Source organism: Neomonachus schauinslandi, chromosome 12 (assembly GCF_002201575.2).
Source record: "Neomonachus schauinslandi chromosome 12, ASM220157v2, whole genome shotgun sequence".
NCBI classification, from domain to species: domain Eukaryota; kingdom Metazoa; phylum Chordata; class Mammalia; order Carnivora; family Phocidae; genus Neomonachus; species Neomonachus schauinslandi.
The window spans coordinates 60328244-60349652 of NC_058414.1; the positions used below are offsets into that span (position 1 = coordinate 60328244).

General features: G+C 45.4%; 1 protein-coding gene, 1 long non-coding RNA gene and 1 other non-coding gene across 6 annotated transcripts in view; 1 reads left to right on the plus strand and 2 right to left on the minus strand.

Annotated features, from left to right (window-relative positions):
• The window catches only part of NOD1 (nucleotide binding oligomerization domain containing 1), a 61043-nt gene that overhangs the window by 4421 nt on the left and 35213 nt on the right, over window positions 1-21409 (minus strand). For 3 of the 4 annotated variants that reach the window (XM_021689691.1, XM_021689692.1, XM_021689695.2), the window contains 4 exons: window positions 21188-21271; window positions 20226-20309; window positions 16859-16942; window positions 13250-13333 (listed from right to left, as the gene is read on the minus strand). In XM_021689691.1, coding sequence (XP_021545366.1) covers window positions 13250-13333; window positions 16859-16942; window positions 20226-20309; window positions 21188-21271 — 336 coding nt within the window. The remainder of the gene's footprint in view (window positions 1-13249; window positions 13334-16858; window positions 16943-20225; window positions 20310-21187; window positions 21272-21409) is intronic. The other variant, XM_021689694.1, reaches the window with a different exon arrangement.
• On the plus strand, window positions 776-8308 carry LOC110580035. Its single transcript, XR_002480294.1, has 3 exons — window positions 776-794; window positions 1490-1622; window positions 8216-8308. It is a non-coding gene; the product is annotated as an uncharacterized LOC110580035 (long non-coding RNA).
• On the minus strand, window positions 4339-4466 carry LOC123326438. Its single transcript, XR_006541098.1, has one exon. It is a non-coding gene; the product is annotated as a small nucleolar RNA SNORA24 (small nucleolar RNA).

The window sequence follows — 21409 nt, forward strand, 5'->3', positions numbered from 1 at the left end:
GCAGGTTGTTGCTTCTTTCTTTTGGCTGTCTTTGGGAGTGACTCTGGATTTCGGGAAGATATATCCTTCGTGGCCTCTTTGGGAACCCGTCTTAACACCCAAGGGGGGTTATTCAGTACTGCCAGAAATATCTGAAATTCAAATATGTACCCAGAGGGAAAGAAAATGAATGAGGATAATGTAGTTGGGATAGGCGACCGACCTTTGATGTCATTCAAGTTACAGCCCAATTCTTCGAGAAATTGAGAGCAACTGTCCTTATCTCTTTTTTTCCCCTCAAAATAAAAGTCCACTCCAGGCACAATTCAAAATTCACCTATTCCTTTACACCTATTCCGAAACTTCCCTCATTTATCTCAAAGGCTCGTAAATTACTGGTCTTGGGAAACCCAAGTCCTTCTTGCAGGAACTTACATTCTTTCTCTGTCCCTTGAAGTTATACATCTATTAAACACAACCTATCAATGACCTGAGACAGAAAGGAAAAAAGAGGCCTTTTTAAAGTACAAACTGCTAAAAAGGGCTCTTGTGCCCAAACTCTACAGCCTCCTTAAGCTTGATTCCAGGGACAAATAAATCTTAAAAAAAAATCTTCTCCACAAATATTAGTAACTATAGAGTCTTTGCCTCTGTATTTTTTTTTTAAAGATTTTATTTGTTTGTTTGTTTGTTTGAAGGAGAGAGAGAACACAGAGGAAGAGGGAGAAGCAGACTCCCTGCCAAGCAGAGAACCCAAACCAGGACTCTGGGATCATGATCTGAGCCGAAGGCAGACTCCCAATCGAGCCATCCAGGTGCTCCTGCCTCTGTGTGTTTGTATGTATGTCATAAATGTGAGATATTGTTTCTGGATGGTATTACTAAAATCAGTTTGTAAAAGAGCGGATCGTGGAAACAAAGCCTTAGCTAATAGGATCCTTAAGTTCTGAAGAGTCAAACATGCCACCTTCCAGCACACCTGCTCATTTTAGGTCTAAAAACCACAGTGCCAGAGCTGTAAATATCTACAGAAATGGTTGGTTTTGTAGGACCCAAGGGCAGGCTGCACCAAAATGTGCCACTATGGCATGCTGATGGTTTTAAAGAACACGTATTTAAGAGACAACCTGTACAAGGACGACACTCAGACCCCCCTCTGTCCCACTGAAAGCAGGAGGTAAATCTCCCATGTGAAAGGCACCCTCATTCTTAGCACCAGAGACAGGAAATTTAGAGCCAGAAAAGCTGTATAAACAACCCTTGTTAATTTTTACCAATATCACACCCCAAATTCTGCCTAGAATTCCTTACTAATTGGGGCTCCCAAAGTTAAGTTTTCTTCATCCTGTCAATTCCTCATGGATTTATTTATTGTCTCTGCCTAAAAAATACAAAAACTGCCTGCCTTGGTCATCTCTTTAGGTCTCAATTTCATTATTGGCCCACTGTGCACACACAATAAAACTTTGTTTTTTTCCCCTCTGGTTAATCTGTCTTATGTAACTCTTAGTCCAGCTGGAAGAACTTGAAAGGTAGAGGAAGAACCTTCCCTTCCCTCCGGTTGGCGTAGCCGGTGGATACTCATTCGCAGGACAGCAGCTCGCCCAGAGATCCTGGGACAGCTGACGCACAGCCAGCAGAAGGTAAGGTTCTGACCACGCCAGCCTCCCGGCTTCTCTGTCTGCAGGGCCTGGTGGAACCTGAGAGTGGTAACAATCTTCCTTTCTCTAAATTTAGTTAGCAGGAGAAAATACTGTAGAACTAGTTCCTTGGGCTGAACAACTTTTGGTAAAAATTTGGTAGCATACTCTTGGGTGACTGATCATATTCTCCCAGAGGTGGTCACTGTTTTCTTTCATCTGTGTCTTTTTTTGTTGAGTGTCATCGGAAGGACTTCTCACGGGACAGAATGCAGGCTTCAGCCCTATAAGCCTGCTGTGTAGCCGGCCTCACAGACTGGTGAGGTCACAGTTCTCCTCAGAACAGGGTCTGTTTAGACGAACTCTGCCGTGGGTTAATGCGCACATGAAGTAAGGGCTGTTGCTAAAGAAACATCTTGGAAGCCCAAGCGACAAAATTGGTGGTCACGGGTCAGCAGTTAAGAAGCTGTTAGATTGCTTGTCATCTCACTCAAAGATCTCCCGCCCTCCCCCCGCCGTTAGGATAAGGTCATGGAATGGGTTAGATGGACACTCAGTCTGCTGCCGGCCTCAAGAAAACATCCATGCAGTGAGGTACACAGTAAAACGGCACACAGTCCCCAACGTCAAGGCATAGCCCTTCTAGGTCTTGGTTTGGCCCCCGCAGACCCGAGGCTTAGGCAGGGCTGTTAATGTGAACATAAGAGATTTTTCCTTTTGTCTAGTTGTGTGTCCTAAGCGCTTGGCTTTGTGACCAGTGAGCATATTTTCTCTGGTCTCCCTCACTTGGGAGGGCACACTTCACCGAGGTGCATCGTGGTGGCCAGTCCAATAGACCGGGGACCCGAGACACACAATTACAAACAGCGCTCTCTGTCCGGCCACGCCAGTTCTCAGGAAAGTTTGTCATAAGGGGCCCCAGCCCCGAAGGGAGGGGCCTCTGCTGCTTCAACCTTTCTTGCTCCTTAGTGCTAGAGAAATCTCATTCCAGAAGCACCAGCCCAATGTCACAGATTAGCAGGTCTGTGCCTAGAGGTGTCTTACATTCTGGGAGACCAGAGGCACCGTACATACCACCTCGTTCTTACAGCCTGTACAACGGAGGTGGTTACTTTCTCAGACTATTCTTGGGAGTAGGCTTTTGGATCGTGGGGGCTGCACCATCTCTGCTTTCTCTGGGGACACCTCTTAAGTCTTGGATTAAGCCCTTAAAAGGCTTATGGGTTTGAATCACTATTGAAATTAATAAGATCCAATTTGTCAATGGCCAAACACTAGATCTTTTAAATTGGCTATTTGAAAGAGAAAAATTATAAAGAGCTCTCAATTGTCTTATTAGTATAATGGCTAGTCTTAGGGATTCCCTTGACAAGATAAAAGAACAAAAATTAGACTTCAGACAGATAAATGTCCCATGAAAATTCCCCTTCTTAAAAGGGGAACCTCTAGGTTCACAGTATATAGACTACTCTTATAAATGCTAGAAGCCAAAAAGTGAATTTAACAGAAGCACCTAGGACAAACAGGAGGGTTTGGTTTACTGTAATCAACCTCTGTCAGTGTCATTTTTTTTAAGATTTTATTTATTTGAAAGAGAGAGAGAGGAGAGACAGAGAGTACAAGCGGGAAGGAGAGGGAGAAGCAGACTCCCTGCAGAGCAAGGAGCCCGATACGGGGCTCGATTCCAGGACCCTGGGATCATGACCTGGCAGGTGCTTAACGGACCGAGCCACCCAGGCGCCCCAGCCTCAGACCTTTTTATATGCTCACCTTTGTCAGGTGTATCCTAGATCCCGCCCCCTACTGCAAAAAATCCATGTCCCCCAAACAGCAGCAAATCTTTATAAAGCCCTTTTTCCTCCATTTTCAGAAGATCCTACCAAACTTAGAGAAATATTAAAAAGATTTGACTATTCACAACCTCCCCTTCACAGAGGAAAGAGATGACCAATAAAATTTCCCCTAGGCCCTCCTAGAAATGATCAGAGGAAGGCTGATGCTGAGGGGCTAATAGAAGTCCTGGCTGAACTGTGTAACCATGAAGGCTTTTGTTAAAATGCTTTATCCAGACTGTACAAAAGCATAAAATTCCGCTTGATATAAAGAAGCAAATTTAGTTAAAGAGGTAGGCCAGTCCCTTGATATTCAGGCTGGAATCCAGTTCTTTGGGGGGATTAAAAACAACTGTCTTTGTCTTCCAAATCTCTATAAAACCAGAAATGCAACTCTAGAAATATGTCAAAAACCACCTATCTTTACCAACCTCTTCCATTCCTCTCAAAATATTTGTGGATATTATCAAAGGTCAGGATATTGGAACAAAATTGCCCTGTACTTAAGGGGAAAAAAGGTAATCCCCCCCCCCCCCGAGCAATCAAGCATTTTATTTAATTATAACAAGGAAGCACTCAATTATTCTCTCCTTAAATGCCATATTTAGGCAGAAATAATATTTAGGCCTATATTGAAAATACTGCCCTGATAGGTTCCAGAACATTATTCACCATTCAGGACCCAAGCTGTTGAGATTTAAAATCATGTTTGGCAATGTACCACAGGACGCTAAATAAACAAGTCTTCACCCACATTACTTTGAATTTCTTAATATCTTGTCCTGTGTTCCATTGCCCATCGGAACAACTGAGCTTCCTAGAAGCATTTGACCAATAGCTAGATGTGTGCCCAAGAATCCAGCACCCTCCAGGTTTTCAAACGTGAAGAGGTTACCTGTGAAAGTCAGAATCGGCTCCCCATTAAAAGGGTACAGCTTTGCCAATAAACAAGAATATGCCTTTCCATGGCTAGGAAGGAAGACTGCCACAGCTGACCAGTTTAGAAAAGGTCAATTTTAAGTCACAATTACCCCAAAACTCTTAAAGTTTTTTGCATTCTTTCTGTCCCTCTAAATCATAAATCTTATCACGTCTTTGAAATGTGAACACAGCCCACAATTACCTGAGGCTGAAGGAAAAATGAGAGGGGAAGAGGCCTTTTTAAAATACAAACCGGTAACAGGGCTCTCATGCCCACTTGAGCACCTCTGATAACAGGCAGATAAGCTCCAAATCTCCACTTTGGACAAAACTTCGATACTTTCTCTGTACATTTTCTACCCCATCTTCTGTAGGACCTAGGTAGGAGCCATTCTTTGAAATGCAAACTTGAGAGGGAAGTTTTTCATTAGAAAAAGGGAGAGAGGGAAGTATTTGGAAATTGGGCCTATAATCGCTCTACAAACGCGAGTAGAACCAAAAGCTAGAAGATTTTGTTTGCCTCTGGTCTGTGTATTTGTATGTGTGTCCATGTATGTTGTAAATGTGAGATATTTTCTGTATTTTTGGGTGGTATGGCTAAAATTGTAACAGACTTCTAATTAGTTTATCTGAAGGCATGCGCTGGTAAGAATTGGGCATTCTAAAACTCAGAAAGCTTGTGGTGTGCCTGGGTGGCTCAGTTGGTTAAGCGTCCAACTCTTGATTTCAGCTCAGGTCATGATCTAGGGGTCATGACCTCAGGGTTGTGAGAGGGAGCTCTGTGTTGGCCTCCGTGCTCACAGGGGAGTCTGCTTGAGATTCTCTCTTTTCCTCTGTCCCTGCCAACCTCCACCCCTAGTTCTCTCTAAAATAAATAAGTCTTTAAAACTGAGAAAGCTAAAAACTAACCCAAATGTTTAAGTTCACATAATCTGGGAAAATATTTGGTATTAAAGCTAATTTAAGATTATTGGTTTAATTAAAATAGACCTGTCTTTAGAGTTATCAGCATTAAATATAAAACTTTTATTCTGCCTGTGTTTACTGAAAGTCAAATGAGTTTCATGTTCTCTCTGTTGCAAAATCTGTCAGAAAAAAACCCCAGAATAATGGTTGAGTCTAATGCCTCATGAAGTTTTATTAAATTAAATAGATGTAAATAAGATAAAAAGGTTTCTAGGTAAATTTTTTTTTAAAGATTTTATTTATTTGAGAGAGTGAGCACAAGTTGGGGGGAGAGGCAGAGGGAGAAGCAGACTCCCTGCTGAGCAGGGAGCCCCACATGGGGCTCCATCCCAGGACCCTGAGATCATGACCTGGGTCAAAGGCAGATGCTTAACCGACTGAGCCACCCAGGCTAGGTAAACTTTTAAATAGCTTCCAAAATCTTTTTGATGGTAACGCAAAACTTTAAAAAGTTTTGCTAAATTAAATGGATAATTAAATTCATTGAGTACCTAGGGGCACCTAGATGGCTCAGTCAGTTAGGTGTCTGCCTTTGGCTCAGGTCATGATCTCAGGGTCCTGGGATGGAGGCCCACGTTGGGCTCCCTGCTCAGTAGGGAGCCTGCTTCTCCCTCTCCCCGTTGCCCCACTGGTGCTTTCTCTCTCTCAAATAAAATCTTAAAAAAAAAAAAATTCATTGAGTATCTAGATCATTTCCCAGTAAGAAAAAGTAATACAACATTAAGTATTAATATAGGTTCACCTACTTTTAGTTTCTCTGTATAAAACAAATTTGGTTCTGTTTTATGCTGTTGTACTATGAAGAAACACATGTTTCTAAATTATGAAATATATTCATAAATTTGCCAATCTAGGGGCACCTGGCTGGCTCAGTCAGTGGACCATGTGACTTAAGGTCATGAGTTCAAGTCCCACATTAGGCATACAGCTTACTTAAAAAAAAATTGCCAATCTAAAGAATTCTGGTGTAACAGTTTACAATTGCTTACTACTTAGTTTTCACTAGAAATTAAGGTTTCTAAGAGTTAAGAATTCTAATAAATGTAAATAAGGCAACTGAAAATAAGATATGTGTTTTGGGTGAGAAAAAATATGAGGAATAAAAATACATTTCTGTTGAGGAAAAAGAATATAAATTTGTCCTGAAGCAAAGTGAAAACTTAGGGCAAAATCTGGATGTAAAAAAAAAATTGTAGAAGATTTATGGAAAAGAAATCTTTGGAAAGAAATTTTCTGTGTGGCTAGTACTGGGTAAGATGAAGGTAAATTTAAGTAAATGAGTTTTATTATCGAAAGTACACTGGTGCAAAATTAGAATTGTTTTCTCTTTGTTAAAAGGTCAAACTTTTCTTGAACTCCTGGTCTGCTCTTAGTAAGAAATTATAAACAAAAGTTTTTCTTTATAAAAAACAAGGATTCTGTGTTTTGCCAAAATAATTTCCTATGTTTATCAGGTCTTTGGATTACTTAAACTGAGTCTTAATATTAAAAGGGCTAAATTTTGCTTACAACTATGTAACCTACTGTATTGGCCTTTATAATCTTTTATTGTCATTTTGGTTAAATGGATAGTTAACTATTGTTTTATAACAATTCGTGATCCTATTTAACCAAATGTCCAAACCTTTTGATATTTTTGACATACTTCCCAAAATCAAATTCTAAAATGAAGTCTTTCTGGCCACAATCTAACTGAAATTTTCCAGAGGGCCCATTGTACATTTCAAAGATTTTGTGAATAATTAAACTCATAAGGCTTGTTTGTTGTGTTTAATCCCATGGACAGCACTGTCAGATAAGTGCTACCAAACTTTATATTTGTGTAGATGTCAGTTATCAAAATAAGTGTTCTAAAAATTATGTGAAACTCCACAAACAATCTGATATGTCCTGATATATTATTATCTTAAAGTGTTATATGTCACAGAAATAACCAAGTTTCCTTGCCACTTGCATTGTAATAAACTCTAATCAGATCTTTAACCATGGCCATTTTTAAGACTTTTATCATTTATGGGTATACTTTTTACTCAGATGCTTTTACAGAAGCCTCCTGCAAATATATTTTGTCTTAAATGAGACTCATGGAAAGACCTCTCAGTACAGATTTCTGATAACCTTCAGCTCATACAATTAAACTGGGTAAGAATTTCCAGAACTAATGGAAGAACTAAATTCAAGCAGAACCAGAAATATATGTGACTAAATTAACTAAGGAGGATAATTTTTATAACTTTTTGGTTAAAACATTGATTTTTTAAATATGTTTTGTTTTTCCAGATTTAAGGAAAGTTTTTATTTTAAAATACTAAAACAATTACTACACATAGGTTTATCTATGTTTGACTACTTATTACAGAGAAACTAAAAGATATTTTGATATGTTAGGGCTACTTTGAGAAATTGAAAAAGGCATATACTTAAGAGTTAAGAATTCTCATAAAGGGGCACCAGGCTGGCTCAGTTGAAAGAGCATGCAACTCTTAATTTCGGAGTCATGAGTTGGAGCCCCATGGTGCATTTAGAGATTACTTAAATAAAGCTTTTTTAAAAATTCTAATGTAATTAAGGCTACTGGAAATAAGAGAAACAACTCTGTATGTAAGGAAAGAAGGATATGTGTTTTTGGTAAGAAAAAATACACAAAACAGAAATACATCTTTGATGGAAAGAAGGTAATTTTGTCCTAAAGTGAGACTGGTTATTTAACAAGGGAAAGCTTAGGACAAAATCTGAATGTAAAAAAGGAAAGTTCTAGAAGGTTTGTGGAAAGAAATCTTTGGAAAGCAATTTTAATATGTGACCAGGTGACTTTTGTGCAAGGCAGCAGCAACAGAATCTATAAAGATGTGGATTAACTCCATTCTCTTTCTGCAGAAAATGGCCCCTCAGTGCCAGACGTTTGCCATCCTGACGTCCTTATAACGTGGCAAAGGTCTGCTCCAGAATCAGAGAAATTAAACTAAAACAGTTGGGCTATGGGAAACCCAGGATGGCCACTTGATTCTTCCTCGCTCCCTAACAAACCCTGTTTTTGGTTTTTGCCGTCCTGCGCCCATCAAAGTACATTCAAGATGACTCAAATTATAAAAAGACATTAGTGGGGAAAGGTCTATAAAATTGCAAAAACAGTCTTTTAGCAGTGTCTGACTGGTGGGGTCCACAATCCTGAAAAAACCGTTTTTGTCCCCAGAGGCCTCAGACCTCCCGCTCTGGACCCTTTGAACACCAGTAGCTGCACCGCATTCAACTGCCTCTTGGTCCAGGTGCCCAATAGTCGTGTTATTGCATGTGTGTTTTCTGGAAGGGTTGAAGCCTTTCCGTCCCCCAAGACTGTTGTCCTCACAGTAGGAAATAAAAAAACTATTAAAAGTGTTTCCCACTTGGGGTACACCTTGTATAATCTCCAGTGATCGAGGCACCCTCTTCACCTAACGAGAACCTTGCAGATTTCCTGAAACTCTATCCGTGTACAACCTTGTTGTTTCATGCCAGTGTGACCAGCCACTGTGAGTCTTTTGTGTCTTGTGCTCCAGCCTGTTATGAACAGCTTCAAAAAACCATCTGGGATCCCAGTTCAAAGGGTCCTGTTAGGCACAGTCTAGAGCCTGGTGATGATTAGGGATTCTGGAAACATCACCAGAGAAAAACAGCTCTTGGGACCTTCGGGAATGCTCCTGACCACTGACACCGCTGCGCAACTAGAAGGCACTGAGCCTTGAGTCCCCATCACACAACTGAAGAAAGCTCCACTGGAGCCCTGGTCCTGGACAATCACCCTGACCAGGGAGAGAAACACTGGCCACCCAAGTAGACTGCCTCCACTCACGACGCCGGATCAAGACTTCACACCGGAACTGAACAGGACACCATTTGCCCTCTTTTCCTTCCCCTCCCTCTGGCATTGGCTTAGCGAGATAACACCCTTATCTTTCCCTCCCAGGCCACTGCTCAGGGGGCAACTTCTGGAATTCAGAGCCACCTTTATTTCAGGCTAGGAGAAAATCATACTTTTATCATGGGTCGAGTCCTGTGAATTTACATCGTGAGTTCGAAGGGAACTACCAGGAGGCTTTCGTGATTCACGACTCTCCTTTTGGCAGATCCCTACTTCCAGGGATAGATATAATGAGGCTCTCATCAGGAACTTCTCCTTAATTCTTGAAATGTTTGCCAAATTGCCACTAAAGCAAGAACTGCCCAACAACGATCCCTGGACTCTCTGGCCAAAGTTGTTCTCCATAACAGAACAGCCGTTGATTGTCTTTCAGCGGAGCACGGAGGTGCCTGCTGGAGCCAATCCCACCTGCTACACCTGGATTCACCGTTCTGGGAAATTTGAAACTCGATTACATCAAATCACAAAATAAGCCACTTGCCTTAAAAAGAGGACTCCTTCCATGGGGTCTTTGATTTATTTGATTTTGATTGGATTGGAGAGCATAGCTTCAAAGTACCCTGCAAACACTGGGAATTACCATAATCATAATAATCTCCCTGGTGCATTATATTCTCTCAAAAATTTTAAAGGCATGTTTGCAGCCACTTAACCACCAAGCACATGGTCCCCTCAGACTGGACCAGCAAAAAGGTACAGAGAGGACAACTGACTTAAAGGAACATAAATCTGAAGTCATAACCTGTGAGTATCACAGAGAGAAAGCCAAAACATCATGACCTGAGAATGCCGAAGATCAGCAGAGGCTCTCAGAACTATAGAGCAGTAGCTGAGAGGAATGAATGGAACCTTTAATCAGTCAACACAGAATCTCCTCGTCGATACTAGGCAATTTCCTGAGAGGCCCCTTCAGCTCCCCTTAGGAGGGCAAACTTGCCTAAACAATGCATTCTCTGCTAATAAATTCGTCTTTGTTTATGCCTCTGCTTTAAGAACCTTTCTCTCGTTCGGCTCGGCAGAGCTCCCCTGTACTTGCTAGGTGGGATGCTGCCCAACTCCTGAATTGTTTAATAAAGCCAATTAGACCTTCCAATTTACTCAGCTGAATCTTGCTTCTTTAACACCACGACCCGGGCCCCACCCTCAAAGAGCTCGCGGTCTGCAGTAGACCGCCTCGCAGGACAAAGGTGTGTGATAAATGCCGGACAGTGTCAAGTCACGGAGCACCCGACCTCCTGTCTTTGCAGCAGAACCCACGGCGGGACTTAGGGCTGCAAGTTCTACGGGGCCAGGGGCGAGGCAGAACCAGACGTCAGTCCAGACAGCGAGTCGCTGTGCCGCCGGTGGCTGCAGGCAGAGTGGCTCCCTCACCCCCCACTCCCCCCAGCCCTGGACTGGACTTCGCAGAGCCCAGATCCATGGCGTCACCCACGTGGGGCAAGCTAGGGACGGAAGTGAAGCCGCCGCCAGGCCAGCCCCTCCCCTGAGCTCTCCCTCTCGCCTTCTCTCTGAATCCGCCCCCTGCCCCCCATACACACACAAAGTGCCTCCCTCCAGCTCTGGGTAGCACACCTGGAAGCTAAAGACACCTGGCCCTGCACAAACCGTCCCTTGTAAGGACAGACGCACCTCTTCAGGCTTGACAGTTAATAAAGCAGCTGTGTACCCTTACAGCTGTCCTCACCAGCCTCACCAGAAGAGCAGAGGCCAACTGCTGCCTGCAAACGTCTGCAGCCTGGCCTACATCGGCCTCCCCCTCCGCCCGCTGTCCTTGGACCACAGAAGCGGCAGGACATGAAGGGCTTCTGGGGAAGGGGCCACAGGCAGGAGGGGCTCGGGATGAACGCAAACTCAAGTCCCACGAGCTCTCACAGGCCACAGCGCCATCAGTCTTGCCAGAGGCGGGCTCTCTCCTCTAGAACAGTGTTTTCCAAGCGTTTTTCCAACCATGACCCGAATAAGAATTATATTTAACATTGTGAACCAATCTATTCATACGCACATACCCATATCTGAAACAAAATTATAAAATCCCACTTCAGGGCGCCTGGGTGGCTCAGTTGGTTGGGCGACTGCCTTCGGCTCGGGTCATGATCCTGGAGTCCCGGGATCGAGTCCCACATCAGGCTCCCTGCTCGGCAGGGAGTCTGCTTCTCCCTCTGACCCTCCTCCCTCTCATGCTCTCTGTCTCTCATTGTCTCTCTCGCAAATAAATAAAAATCTTAAAAAATAAAATAAAATAAAATCACACTTCAGGGGCGCCTAGGTGGCTCAGTCATTAAGCGTCTGCCTTGGGCTCAGGTCATGGTCCCAGGGTCCTAGAATCGAGTCCCTGCTTCCCGCTGTCCCTCTGACCCTGCTTGCGTTCCTTCTCTCGCTTTGTCTCTGTCAAATAAATAAAATCTTTAAAAAAAAAAAAAAATCACACTTCATACTACGCACAGTGCTTGCTGGTACTCTGCTCAAGTTCATTTTTTTTTTTTTTAAAGATTTTATTTATTTGAGAGAGAGAGCACAAGACGGGAGAGCGGGAGAGGGAGAAGCAGACTCCCTGCCGAGCAGGGAGCCCGATGCGGGACTCGATCCCGGGACTCCAGGATCATGACCCGAGCCGAAGGCAGTCGCCCAACCAACTGAGCCACCCAGGCGCCCTCAAGTTCATTTTTTAAATAATGCTGGTTGCAACCCACCAAACTCATTTTGCTCCGCTGACAAGTTCCAAAGGAAAGTTTAAAAAGCACTGTTCTCGGAGCCGAGGTCAAGGGGCTATACCTCAGTTTACTTTTTTTTGGCTGGGAAGTTCTCCCCCAGTCATGAAGAAATAAAGTAGTTAATGAGTAACTACCCCCTGAGCTGAGGATCTGAGTTCATAGAGCAGCCACAGTGAGAGCGTGAACTCTTCCTCCCGTCTGTGTCCTCAAGGGAGGTCTGGCTTTGCCCCCTGCCGGGTCCTCCACACGGTGGCTTTGCAGGGCTGTTTCCCGCCCGAGGTGCAGGACAAACTCCAGAGCACTCAGGAGTCTGTTCAGCCCCCAGTTCTCAGCTCCAAGAAGCCGGTATTCTTTTTTTTTTTTTTTAAGATTTTATTTATTTATTTATTTGAGAGAGAGAATGAGAGAGAGAGAGAGAGCATGAGAAGGGGGAGGGTCAGAGGGAGAAGCAGACTCCCTGCCGAGCAGGGAGCCCGATGCGGGACTCGATCCGGGGACTCCAGGATCATGACCTGAGCCGAAGGCAGTGGCTTAACCAACTGAGCCACCCAGGCGCCCAAGAAGCCGGTATTCTTATGCAATCAGAGTCCTTTCTGTCTGGCTAACTGCCATTTCCCCAGCACCCAAACCATGGCTGCAACTGTTACTAATGAGAACGCCCCCCAAACCCCATATGGCCCTGCACATTCTACAAGCCCAGACCCAAACAGGGGCAGGGGTATGTGTCTTGTGAGGCACTAATGGGGTGGAATAGGGCTCAGTGTTGTAGAAAGCAAACGATTTGGCTCCCACTAGCCCCAGAAGCCACTCCTCAAGACAGAAACAGGAAATTGAGGAAGACCACAGGTCAGCTCAAATCAGCATGGAAGTAGTTCCTCAAGCCCAGGAAGCCCAGAAAAGGAGAAGAATGGGCCCCAAACGCCAGCTAGCACGTTCGTCTCTCAGCCTCCTGAGTCCCTGAGTGCTTCACTTGCAGTGGGAATGCCTTTCCGGAGCTGTTTGCTCTGGAACTTCAGGGAAGCAGAGGAGGACAGGGGACCGGGGAGGAGAGCAGGGTCAGGCCGACTGGGCCAGATTCCAGCTGCTCTTCTTAGGTGGCACCTTGGGCAGGTTTACTTCACTGCTCTGGGCCTCAGGTTCTACATCTGTGAAATGGAAATAATACCAGCTACTTCACAAGATAATGGGAAAGATGAGGAATAAGTGCAAAGAGCTCCCCTGCACATTGTGCCTGGCACCCAGATGGCGGTGCTGAGTAAGTAAGCACTGTTACTATTATGACCAGCGGTGGACGAGTCTTACCAAATCTCCATAATGCCAGTGTTCCTCTGTAAGGCATCTGCCAGCTGGGCAATCCCCTTGGCTGTGATCTGGTTCTGGATAAGCCTGAAAGAAGAACATATCTTGTAGCAAATCCTTAATACTGGATTAACTCTGCCCTCTCCATTAGGGAGTTGTAAGGGTATGGTGGGAATGAGACAGGGCCAGGGGAAGAACGGTGTCCGCGTGACTTTTAATCTGGTGAAGACTGTCTTGAGCAGATCTACCAGAATAAAGGACATCCTTTAAAATGTTTAATTTTTTGGTATATTTTTAGAGTGAGCATAATATATCTGTGCATTCATACATAGATAATTTAATACATGAATGCATTTATGTGTGTCATTGGCATTTTTCGCTGCAGGGGTGCCCAACCAAAAATGTTTGGAGCCCACCAGTCTGAACAACAAATTCTAAGAAACACCCAGAGGACAGGCAGTCTAGTGGCCTTCCAGCTGGCTGGGGAAGGCAAGGCAGCTTTTCAAGTTAAGTAGCTGCTAACTGGCTGTTCACTTCATTGAAGAAACAAAGGCTTCTAAGAATGCACCATGTCCTCTCCAACCTCTGGCAGGGGAGGGAAGAGAAAGATTCTCCTGCTGCCGCTCATGGGTCCCAGTGGGAAAGCATCAATAACGGGACCTCTAGGAAGGCACCCCATTAGGTCAGGTAGCAGTGATCCAAATGGAACAAAGGTTTCTGGTATAGCCAGGGAGCCTGGACAATTTCTCAAGTGCTCTCCTGGGCAGCTGGGCTTCCAACCCAACCAAGAGCTACACACCGCACAAGGCAGTGATGTGTCTGTGCTTCGTCACAGACCCACTCCTCGCTCCTGGCTATTTGTAGAATAAGGCTACTACTGAACTTGACCCTAAGAAATCCTGGGCACTGACCCAACAAGGCAGCCCTACCAGGAAGATGAGAACTTCACCATCGTGACTGATGAGATTATAGAAACTAAGTGAGAAGGGGCCAACCCCATGAAGAGGCAGGACAGTGTCGTGGTTCAAAGCTCCCCTCCTCCACACACACCCAGCCCCCACTTCTCAGCCACAGATCCTTGAAGAAATAAGCTCACGCTGTCTATGCCTCAGTGGCCTGATCTGTAAAATGGAGGCAAGAGAACACCCCCTCCCTGGGTGTGTGAGGTCTCAGTGGGAGGATGTGTACGAAGGAAGTCGTTCTCACAGTTTCTGCCCCGGTGCCCAGGGGCAGGGAGCTCTTGTCGCCATTGCTGCCCCAACACACAGGACCGTGCCCCAGTCTCCCAGACACATCTCCCAAAGTGGGACCCCTAGGCTCAGGGGCAGAGGTGATGACCCCCTGGGTAAGGACGACCACAACGTAACTTGGACATTTTAGCAAAAGGAGCAACGATAGAACCTGGAAGTGGAGCCAGAACCATGCACCGGGTTAAACTGCTGCTTCCTCATCACCTCCACTTTGCTGGGGGAGCTGCTTCCAACCAAGAGCTGGCAAGAGGCCGGGTAGTAAGAGAGCCAAAGAGTGTGGCCGGGCTCAGGCACACATGCCCCCCGGGGCCGCCTTCATGAGGGCAGTGTGGTCTGTGCACGCACGAAGCAGCCGAGACTCGCTCTCTAGCCCCGGTCTCGCTCAGAGCTCCCTGCAGGGGCTGGCCTGGCACCAAGGGCAGGAGAGAAAAGAAAGTCTACAGGCCAGAAAAACAACAACAAAACAGATGTAAAAGCACAGACTGGCTGTTTCACAGAAACTGACAAGGTGAGCTGAAATTCATATGGAAATACAAGGGACCCAGAAGAGCCCAAACAACCTTGAGAAAGAAGGACAAAGTTGGAAGACTCACACTTCCTGATTTCAAAACTTACTACCTCATTAGAATAATCAGGACAGTGTGATACTGACGTAAGGATAAACAGATCAATGAACTAGAATAGAAAGTCCAGAAATATACCCGAATGTTTACGGTCAATTGATTTTTGGCAAAAGTGTCAGGGCCAATTAAAAGGGAAAGATAGTTTTTTCAACAGGAGGTGCTGGGACAGCTGAATAGCCACATGCCAAAGAATTAATTTGGGCCCTACGCCTCAGACTGCACACAACAATCAACTCCAGAAATTAAAATTTAGGATCCAATACCTCAATGTAAGAGCCAAACTATAACACTTAAAGGGAAACTTAGATGTAAATCTTTGTGACCTTGGATTAGGCAACAGTTTCTTAGTAAGACACCTAAAACACAAACCACCAAAGAAAAAAATAAATGGGACTTCCATCAAAATTAAACACTTCTGTGCTTCAAAGATCACTAACAAGAAAGTGAAAAACCCCACAGAAGAAATATTTGCAAATTGTCTACCTAGTGTCTAGTACCCAGAATATATAAAGAACTCTAACAACTCAGCAATAAAAAGGCAAATAAATTTATTAACATTTAAATTAAATTTGGGGGAAGGATGTAGAGACATTTCTTCAAAGAAGATACACAAAGACCAACAGGTTCATGAAAAGATGCCCAGTGTTAGGGGCGCCTGGGTGGCTCAGTTGGTTAAGCGTCTGCCTTCGGCTCAGGTCATGATCCCAGGGTCCTGGGATCGAGTCCCGCATCGGGCTCCTTGCTGAGCGGGAAGACTGCTTCTCCCTCTCCCACTCCCCCTGCTTGTGCTCTCTCTGTATCTGTCTCTCTCTCTCTGACAAATAAGTAAATAAAATCTTAAAAAAAAAAAAATGCCCAATGTTAGTCAGCAGGGAAATGCAGATCAAAACCACAATGAGATACTACTTCACGCCCACAAGAGTGACAAGATTCAAAAAAGGTGGACAACGATGAGTGTCGCTGGTGAGGATGTGAGAACTGGGAGCCTTCCCACATTGCTGGTGGGAAGGTAAAGTGAGCAGCCACTTCAGAAAATACTTTGATGGCTCCTCAAAAAGTTACATATGGAGTGGCCATGTGACCCGGCAATTCTATTCCTAAGCGTATACCCAAGAGAAATGAAAACACATGTCCATACACAAACATGCACAGGAATGTTCAAGGTAGCATTATTCACAACAGTCAAAAAGTAGAAACAACCCCGATGCCTACCAACTGACAGATGGACAGATTGTGGACGATTCACACAGAGGAATATCAGCCACACAGAGCCATGAGGTTCTGACACGTGCTAAAATGTCAATGAGCCTTGAAAACTCATGCCAGTGAAAGAATGCAGACAAAAAGTCACATGTTGTAGGATTCCATTTCTGTGAAATGCCTAGAATAGGCAAATCCATAGAGACAGTCGATCAGGGACTGGGGGAGAAAGACGGGGAGGCGCTGCTTAATGCATGGGGGTGTACTCCGGCTGGGGGCAGCAGGAAAGTAAAACCGATCTATAGTTAGATCGTGGTGCTGGTTGCACAACCTTGTGAATACACTAAAGACCACTGACCTGTACATTTTATTAAGATTTTATTTTTTTTAAGTAATCTCTACACCCAACATGGGGCCTTAACTCACAAGCCCAAGATCAAGAGTCACATGCTTTACCAACTGAGCCAGCCAGGCACCTCATCTCAAAAAATACGTTTTAAAAGGAGCACAGCCTGAAATTCTGAGGTTCTCTGAGTTACCATAAATGTTTCAACGTCTGGTTGACTCTCAACATCTCTGCCAGGCTCTCTGCCACTTCATCATTGAGTTCATTTTTGGTGAGCCTAGGAAAGAAAGGAAGTGTTTACTCAGGAGAGCCGTACCTGGCACACATTCTTAAATGGGTTCTCGGAAGTGGGATCCCAGCCCAGCTCTCTCCAGCTTAGGCTGCTAATCACTTGCTGAACTGAGCAAACAGCCAGGTCCCAATCCCAGCCTCTGAGCCCCACAGACAATAAAGGGGGATTCATTTCTCGTGCAAATCCTGTACCCAAGCTCCTACTTCTCAGCTCTGCTTCTCTGGTGGAGCCCAAGCTCCCTCCCCATCTTTGCTGGGGCCTCAGATCCCAGAGGAGATAGGGGCCAATGCCCTCTTCCCAGGCTTCTTCCAGCCCCTAAAGCCCCTTGAACGTCTCTGACAGCCTGTTACCGAAGTCAGTCGTAGGAAGACTTAGAGAAGCCTGTCAGCTACATGTTAAAATGTGCTCAATGCTCTGGTCTGAAGCCTGTCGTGAAGGACCCACGTTCAGGGACTCCAAGTTCAGGAAGTCTCTCAGCTGTTCTTAAAACCAGAAGTAATCTGGATAAAGCATAGAGGACTCTTAGCTCTGTAAATAGGATTGGACCCTGTTGTGCCAGTGGATGAAAGAATAAATAAGAAGAATGAAACAGAATCTTAAAAAAATCATTCCACGGGCGCCTGGGTGGCTCAGTCGTTAAGTGTCTGCCTTCAGCTCAGGTCATGATCCCAAGGTCCTGGGATCGAGCCCCGCATCGGGCTCCCTGCTCCGCGGGAAGCCTGCTTCTCCCTCTCCCACTCCCCCTGCTCGTGTTCCCTCTTTCACTGTATCTCTCTCTGTCAAATAAATAAATAAAATCTTTAAAAAAAAAAAAATCATTCCACAAAAGGCAATCTGGCAGCGTCTATCTGAACGTTAAACATGTTGTACTTTGAGCCCACAGTGGTACTTCTGTACTTTCTGTACAAAGTACTTCAGTACTTAGCACACTGAGCCTGGAGTGTGCAAACGTGTGCACACAAGGAGCTGTGCGTGCGGTATCGACTGCAGTAGTATCAGTCATAATGTAAAGTGTGAACACCAGTAAATGTCAGCAGAGGCTGCTGGGAAACTAAATTGCAAACATCCGTTCAATGGGACGTTGTGCAGCCTTTGGAGGGAATGAGGTAGAGAGAATGAGGCAGAAGAACATGATAGTTAAGAGAACTCAGGAGCCAGACGTGCCCAGTGTGTGTCGCTCACTAGCAGGACAACCAGGGGGCAGGTGGTTTAACTTCTCTGGGCCTGAGTTTTCTCACCAGAGAAATAAAGGTGAACAGGCACAGTATAGACATTATGGGGTGGCTGTGAGGGTGAGTGAACACATATGAGGGGCTGAGAATAGGGGCGCCTGGGTGGCTCAGTCGGCTAAGCGTCCAACTCTTGATTTTGGCTCAGGTCATGATCTCAGGGTCGTGAGCCTGAGCCCCATGTTGGACTCTGCACTGGGCGTGGAGCCTGCTAAAGATTCTCTCTCTCTCCCTCTGCCCCCCACCCTACTCACTCTCTCTCTCTCCCGCTCTCCAAAAAAAAAAAAAAAAAAGGTAAAAGGCAGAGTGCATGGCATACAGTCAGCACTCGAGAAATGTTCGGTACTAACATTGTTACCATCCATATAGAGCAGGGGTTCTCAACTGGGTGCTTTTCCCTCTAGGGGACATTTGTCCACATCTGGAGACATTTTTGATCATCACAATTGGAGGGTACTGCTGGTGTCTAATGGGTAGATGCCCAGGATTCTGCTAAACACCCTGTAATGAACAGGACAGCCCCTCACAAGAATGATTTGGACCAAAATGTCAACTGTGTTGAGAATGAGATACCCTGACATAAAAGGACATGTAAAATGTGGACAATACATGGTTAAAATTTTTTTTTTTAAGATTTATTTATTTTAGAGTGCACACGCACAGTGGGGAGAGGCAGAGGGAGAGAGAGAATCTTTTTTTTTTAAGATTTTATTTATTTGACAGAGAGCTTAACAACTGAGCTACCCAGGCGCCCTGGAGAGAGAGAATCTTGAGCAGGCTCTGCACTAAGTGCAGAGCCTGACACAGGACTTGATCTCACAACGCTGAGATCACAACCTGAGCTGAAATCGAGTTGGACGCATAACCAACTGAGCCACCCAGATGCCCCTTAAGATATTTTTAAAAAGCCACTTGCTGGGGTGCCTGGGTGGCTCAGTCGGTTAAGTGTCTGCCTTCGGCTCAGGTCATGATCCCAGGGTCCTGGGATCGAGCCCCGCATCAGGCTTCCTGCTCAGCGGGAAGCCTCTTCTCCCTCTCCCTCTCCTACTCCCCCTGCTTGTGTTCCTGCTCTCGCTGTCTGTCTCTGTCAAATAAATAAATAAAATCTTAAAAAAATAAATAAAAGCCACTTGCTAAATGCTATTCTATTTTGTAAGAAGATGCTATTTCTATTATTCTAGAAGGCTAGAATATACATTCAAACGCTAGAAGAAAAAGGTTGATCTGGAAAACACAAGGGAGGAAGTACTTTCACTTCCTACTTTTTGACTTCCTTACAGTTTTTTAAAAATATTTCAAAGTATTTTTAAAGATTTTTTTTAGAGGAAAAGAATTAAAAATGCATTTACTGGCCAACAGGTCTAGTAGGAGAACTCTCAAAATGATGACATTGTCAATATTAACAAACTCAGCTGATACCTCAGGTGCCCTGAGTCCCTAATACAGTTCCCTCACCCGTAAGGAATTTATGATACAGGCAAGTAAATAAAATTCAAATAAATTAGAGTAAATAACAAAAGGAAAAACAACCCCTCCCCCTAAAAAAAGCATGGTCAGAAGGCAACATACACTAAATTAGTACCCCTGGAGGACAGAGAGGGAGTGAGGAATGTGGGCTTCCAGTGACTGGTGAGCTGGACCACGAAGGGCCAGACTGTGATGGGGCTACATGGAAGGCAACTTAAGAGGAGGAAGGGAGAAAAGTCTGAGCCAAGTGCACCAAAATTGGACTCTGCAAGGCCTATGTGAAGGTGCTCTGAGGATAATCCTGACAGAATGGCCAGCAATCCTGAGGTCTGGGTTGGCAAAGAAGGCTAAGGTCAAGCCCATGCTCCTGGGGCCCACCTCCCCCTTCTGTACCTGTTTGTGCTTCTAGGGATGGCTGTTTTCTCTTCTAGGAGGAAAATATCAACTCAACACTGAGGAAAGGTCTAGAGCCTTTCCAATTAAAAAGGTGGTTTTTCAGTTAAGATTCCAGGCTGTCCGGTCTTTGGAATAATCCCTGAGACTCAACCTTTCAAAAGGACTCTGGTTATTACCAGAATATTCTCAGAGAGGTGTTGCACTGCAGGGCCTGTGCGAGGCTCTTTCCTCCTTCTGTGGAGATGCCGTTGAATGCAAGACTAGGAAGGAAAACATGTGGGGTCAATCATTAGAGACACGTCTACATTTGGCTTTGGCTTCAGCAACCGAAACACCCAGAAGATGCTGCCTGGAGGTGGCCCCTGCCGGAGAAGGAAGCTGACTTGAGGCAGGAAGCAGAAGTGCTCAGCCTGGCCAGCAGCAGTTCCAGTTTTGTTGCTCCAGGGCGCACGCTCCGAGCATGAGGACAGGCACAAGACCGCTCAAGGAGAGGCCAGACAGGAAATGGAACATCAGCGAGACCTGGTCGCAAGCAGATCAGGGGCTGGGAGGGCTCTGCTTCAGGCGGCTGATGTTTTCAAGGTGCCCATCAATAAGACCTGGAGAAGCGTCCTCTGTTCTCATGAAGAAGAAACTCTGCTGTTGCCCCCACTAACTTGGATTTCTTTTTCAGTGTTAGGAAGAACCCGGGCAGTGGGGAGACAGCCGAGGCTCTGAGATTTGGCCAGAGGACTAAAAGAAGGCTAGGGAGGAGTAGGTCTTTACAGAGAGGAAGGTTCCCTTCTGTCTCAGCACTGTCCTGTGAGTGAGGAAGGGGCATCCCTTTCAGTGTTATCTGGACTTGAGAATTCCTCCCCACTCCCCCACTGCCAAGGAGCCTGGGGAGACCGCAGAGGGGCTGGCAAAGTCCCGGGTCTTGTTCCGGGTGGTGGTTACATATGACAAGTGGCCGAGCTGAACAGTAATGTGCTATGCTTCTTACATGTCCATAAAACTGTTTACGAAAGAAAAATCCCCCCCACACATTAGGAAAGCCAACCACTCTCTTCCCCTTGGCTTCTCCCCTCGCAAACCAGGAAGCACACGGAGTGCCCAGGTTGGACCCCGGGGACAGCGGGTCTCAGAAAGCAGCAGGTACCTCAGGTTGGTCAGGCTGGGGTGGTTCCTCAGAGCCTCCGCGAAGGCCTTTGCTCCTTCATCGCCGATTCTGTTGCCCCACATCCTGAGGGCAGAGGCAAGATGGTGAACAGGAGCTCGTGCTCGCCCCTGACTTGCTGCTGGTGGCCACGCTTGGTTGTACGCTCACAGGCAGAGGTCTTGGCTTTGTCCCTGGAGCCCCGGCCTGGGGAATATTCCTGCA